The following is a 5430-nucleotide window of genomic DNA, read 5'->3' as shown; positions in this document are numbered from 1 at the left end:
TCCTAACACTGGCTGGCCCTAAAAAAATTTCTAATTGTTCACTGTAGTCTTAAATAAGAGGGGCTTATGGTTCAGTGTATAAAGGAGTGTATATAACCCTAGTGTGTTCAAATCACTGCCCTACCTCCTACTAAATTCTGTACCTATCTGATCTAACTTATGTTACTAGAGCCCAACCTCAATTGTTGCAAGAACTCTATAAATTGAATTACTACAATTATGGGACACTCAATATTTTAGAAGGTTACTCAGAGTGATTCGCAAAAAAGTTCACTTTTGGTTCCCTGAAGCCCATCCTTTCCCAGAAGGAAACACAAGAGGAAGACACAAAACTTAATTTAATAGAAATTTTGTTTGTAGTTCTTACATTCTCAGTATGAGCTGAGATGGAAATCTACTGCCCCACCTAGAAGTGGCCCAGTCTTTGGGTAAGGAGACAAAAGGATGTGGGGGGGGGGGGTGTCAGAGCTCAGGTTCCTAAGAGCCCCATTTTTCCTCAGTGCTGGGGGGGAGGGGCTAGAGATACCACCTTCTTCTGCCTCCCCCACCCCCTAATCCAGGTAGGACAGCAGATGAATCTTGGGCCTGGGGCTTCTCCATATCCCCATATACAGCTCCCCATTTCGAGGGGAACTAAGGGATCTGGAGTGCGGTAGGGAAGGAAGGGTACAGAGGGAGACAAAGATGTCAATCAAGAAAAACAAGGGCCAGGGATAATGGCTGAGTCAGACAAAACACCAGTAAAAAAAAAAGGGGGGGGGGAAGGTGGGGTGGCAAGGGAGGAACGAAACCAAAATCCACCCCAAATCAGAACCCGCCTGGAAAAAAAGAAAGTTCTCCAGTCTCATAGAGACATTATTTGGCGCAGCCACCTCTGCAGCAGGCGCGCTCAGGCCTTAGTCCAGCCCTGGAGGCGATGATATGGCCCCTACAGCTCGTCCTTGGCCTGGCCAGTGGCAGCGTCGTCTTCCTCCTCCTCCTCCTTGTCATCCTCCTCCTCCTCATCTTCATCCTTGTCCTCATCATCTTCCTTGTCTGCTTCCTCCTCCTCCTTACGTTTCTTATCCTCCTCTTCCTCTTTTAGCCTCTGTTCTTCATCTTGCTTGTCCTTCATCTGCTTTTCAGCTGCCTGCACAAAGACCACAGAGCTCAGGACCCAACCCACTGCCTGCCCTGCCTATCCCCAAGCCCCGGAGTATGGCTGTCTCACCTTTGTGACACCCCAGGTCTCATTGCCAAACTCCTCGGCATAGGCCTCATCGTTGGTGATAAGGAAGTTGTCAAAGATAGTGCCAGACTTGACCTGTCGGGAGAGGGGACACAGGTTTGGGATGAAGGCGTCAGAGGAGAGCCAATGACACTGGCCTTAGACAGGGTTCACTTTTTTTTTTTTAAAGATTTATTTATGCATATAAGAACTGGGGTACAGGCCAGAGGTGCAGGGCATGAGAGGATTCACCAGAGACAGTGGGGAACAGAACAAGCAGACAGACTGAAATACACTGCTGAGGGGAGCAGCGGGTGAGACAGGAAGAGGTCTGCTGCGCCATGTGGGCAGCTCCCCGGCTGGCAGGGAATCAAACTTATGCTGCAGAGGCTGCGGATAGTTTCACAGTGCTGTGCTTAACCCCTTGTGCCATCAGGGAGTCCCAGGATTCCCACTTTCATTCCCACAATCACTACACAATGCCAGGCTGAGGTTGAAGTTGAAAAGCAGACTACCTACATTCAAATCCCAGCTCTGCCATTTCCTGACTCTGACTTTGCACATCCCTGTGCCTCATGTCTCTGTATCTGTAAAATGAGAACTCATTTCTTTATATTCAAATATATTTCAGTACCTATTAGATGCCAAGCAGTTCTAGACAAGTATGTCAGTGAACAAAGTAAGCAAAAGTTTGATACTCTTCAAGCTAATTTCCTAAGCGAGTTCTCTAACTCCCTTCTAGGTTGCTGCAAAGGAGGTTAGGTGAATTGGTTCACATAAAGGTACAACCTCAAAAAGAAGGGTCCCCAAAGACAAACCAAGAAATACTTCCGGAAAAAGCCCCAGGACCTCCCTGGTGGTGCAAGGGGCTAATAAGCACAGCACTTTGAAACTATATGCAGCCTCTACAGCATAAGTTCCAGCCCTGGCCAGTCAGAGAGCTACCCACATGGTTCAACAGACCTCTCCCGCCTCACCCGCTACTCCCCTCAGCAGTGTATTTCAGTCAATCAGCCTGTTCTGTTCCCCACTGTCTCTGGTGAATCCTTTCACACACATTATCCCCGCACCCCACCCCCACCCCCGGCCTGTACCCCAGTTCTCGTATGCACAAATGAATCATTTAAAGAAAAGGAAAGGGGGGAGACTCCCTGGTGGCGCAGCGGTTGAGCACTGGGTTGTGAAGCTGCCCGCAGCCTCTGCAGCGCTGGTTTGATCCCCGGCTGCTCCCTGGCCACCGGAAGAGGGTCCCACATGGCGCACAGACCTCTCCTGCCGCCCGCTGCTCCCCTCAGCAGTGTACTTCGGTCCTTCTGCCTGCTCTGCTCCCTGCTCTGGCTCTGGTGAATTCTCACCCTCCCACGCTTCTGACTGTACCCAGTGCTTATATAAACAAATAAACAAATCTTTAAAAAAAAAGGAAAAAGAAAAAGCCCCATTTAGGGGTCCAAGCCTGCCTGGGATTGAATCCTACCTCTGACCCTCAGAGACTGATTCTGACTACTTGAGGCACTCCAGGGATCCTCCCCTTCCCAGAGTCTTACCTGCCAGAGGTCTAAGCCCAGCACAGCAAAGTTTTCATATGCATAGATATTGCTATCCGGAGAGTACTCAGGGTTGTCAATCTCAGGGTGGATCCAAGTGCCCTTGTAATCCGGGTTGTCAATCTGCCGGGGCTTCCACTCGCCCTGCAGAAGGTAACAGAGAATCGTGATTATAGGATGGTGTGCTTTCTACTGTGCATCCCACTCTGTGCAGCATTAAACCCAATGCTCACCTTGTATTCGGGGTTCTGAATCACAGGTGGTTCCCACTCCCCATCCATTTCTTCATCCCAGTCCTCAGGCTTCTTAGCATCAGGGTCAGGGATGTGCTCAGGCTTGTCCCAATCCTGAGGAGACATTAGGAAGTCAGAGTTGCCAAGGCTGGGCACCCAGCTGGGGAGCTCTGACCCCAGCACCCACCTCAGGCTTGGAGTCTGTGGGGTCATCGATTTTGGCTCGCTCATCCCAGTCCTCTGGTTTTGAAGCATCAGGATCCTTGATTTTCTTAGGGGGCAGGAAGTCCCAATCATCTTCCAAAGAGCCTGATTCCACCGGGCTATTGTCAATCTTCACCTCATAGGTGTTATCAGGTCGCACAATCAAAGTGTACAGGTGTGTGAACTCATCATCCTGAAGAGGGAGGGAAGTGAGTGGCCCCGCCCACCTGCCACATCTCTCACCTCCCCAGGCAGCCATTTGTCACCACCCCTGGGGCACACCTTGCAGCGGATGTCCTTGTTGATCAGTACGTTCTTGCCCTTGTAGTTGAAAATGACATGAACCTTCTTTGTTCCCGGACCACAGATGTCAGGGCCTGGGGTGATGAGCAGGCTGGTTAGAGATAGGGGGCCCCACCCCTCTTTTCAAAGCCAAGACCAGATTTTAAATCCAGGTCTGTAAAGGTTCAAAAGACAGGATTAAGACCCTGATACATCTAAGGGGCTGTAGGTGGAGCATTAAAAATTAAAATTAGCAGTACTACAAAATTCAATTGTAAAATTAGAAAATACCTCCACTCATTCACAGGCATTAATCTCAAACCAACAGAAAAATGCAATGTTACTGTTAACCTCAGCTTCCCTTCCAAAGAGCCAACTACAGTAAAAATTTTCTATGTTCTCAACCTTTACGAGCTTTAAGGGATCCATGGTGTCTCAGTCTCCTTTTAATTAATCGAAGGGCTCCTCACCAAACATGATATTGTATTCAGAATCTCCATGCATGTCTGTCTGGTCCAAACCATCCGGAAACAGTTTCACGTAGCCACCCCCACAGTCGATGTTCTGCTCGTGTTTCACGGTGAACTGCACCACCAGCGTCTGGCCCTTGTTGCTGAAGGGCTCAAATCTGGTCGACAGAGCGTAGAAGCGGGCATCCTGGCTTGTCTGCAGCCCTAGTAGAGGTCGGCAGCTAGGTCACTGCTCAGCTAGTGTCCCCGGGGGACACTAAGGATTAGAGATACAGACCTCCCCGCCCCCTTCTTCAACATGCCCTGCTCCTGGGAATACCCAGGCAGTGAAGAGGAGGGCTTCCTCCAGGAAGTTCTCCCGGGTATGAGGGATCACTCGGAAGCTCTTACCTTTATCTTTCTCCTGGTCACCATAGAACTTGCCAGAACTGAGAACAAATTTGCCGAAATCCGACTTATGTTTGGATTCAATCCAGCGATGGGCCCACCCATCTAGGGGATCAGAGAGGCAGGTCAGCGGCGCCATGCTGATTCCCTCCCTAAAATCTGCCAAGGGCCTCTAACTGTCATGGGCAAGGAAGGAGATTCCCTCCCCCCCCCACCGATTTCCCTCACACATCTCTACTTTGACAAGCAGGTGTCTTAAAAGATTCTCGGATGAACCCCGATTCCCATAACAGGACACCGCTACACCCTCCACGCTCCCCAGGGACTCAGAAGGAATCGCCCGCGGCTGTAGTCCCCGAGGACCACCCTGTTGGCCCTCTGAGCAGTAATTAGAGGCGACGACGCAAATCTGGGCTGAGGGGCCGGCTGCGTCGCCGGGGCGGCCTCAAGGCGGGTCCAGGCGTTACCTCCGTCCAGAAACTGCTCTTTTAAGTAAACGGCGGGTTCGGCGGCAACTAGACCGAGGAGGCCGAGCAGCAGCGGCACGAGTAGCAGCATGGCGGGCCGAGGGGGCGGCGGCGCGCGGACCCTTCCAGTCGCTCCTCAGAAGGCGGCTCTGCAGTGGGGACGGACGCTGCCACCGACCGCGGTGACTTATACCCCACCGCCTCTCAAACCAACCTGGTCCGACCTCTGGACCCGCCCCACACACGTTGTCATTGGCCTGTGGCCACGGTTCTGCCTTTCCATTGGGCTCTTGTGGGCTCAGCAAGCTAGGGTGTGCCTCGGAACGCTGGGTTCCCAGATGGCCGATTTCTATTGGCCGAACCATTAGCCAATGAGGGTCGACCACGCGTTGTGGAGGACGCCCACCGGTGGGGTGGGGGCCGGGAGCCCTTCAGACCCGGTCATGTGACCAGATCTCGCCCCAACCCCGCCCTGGCAAGAGCGCGTGTCTCCGGATGTTGGCTTTTAAAGAACCCGCGCGATGCAGGTGTTACCGCGCAACACCAGGACCCTACCCAAGCCTCATCCTCTCGCCGTCCTGCTACGGGAATGGATTAGCCCGGTTTTCCTAGCTCGTATTTACCTTGTCTTTCGGG

The 5430-nt window shown here is 51.9% G+C and overlaps 1 protein-coding gene across 1 annotated transcript; it reads right to left on the bottom strand.

Annotated features, from left to right (window-relative positions):
- Positions 1-699: 699 nt before the first annotated feature.
- CALR (calreticulin) lies at positions 700-4885 on the bottom strand (the record flags this gene model as incomplete). Its single annotated transcript, XM_084250330.1, has 9 exons — positions 700-1129; positions 1211-1303; positions 2752-2895; positions 2985-3098; positions 3172-3381; positions 3471-3565; positions 3941-4144; positions 4331-4432; positions 4795-4885. 9 exons carry the CDS (start codon positions 4883-4885, stop codon positions 929-931), a joined length of 1254 nt encoding a protein of 417 aa, XP_084106456.1. The 3' UTR covers positions 700-928.
- Between the last annotated feature and the right edge of the window lie 545 nt (positions 4886-5430).

Source organism: Talpa europaea (genome assembly GCF_964194135.1).
Source record: "Talpa europaea genome assembly, chromosome: 12".
Classification (NCBI taxonomy): Eukaryota; Metazoa; Chordata; class Mammalia; order Eulipotyphla; family Talpidae; genus Talpa; species Talpa europaea.
This window is presented reverse-complemented; position numbering and strand designations above follow the sequence as displayed.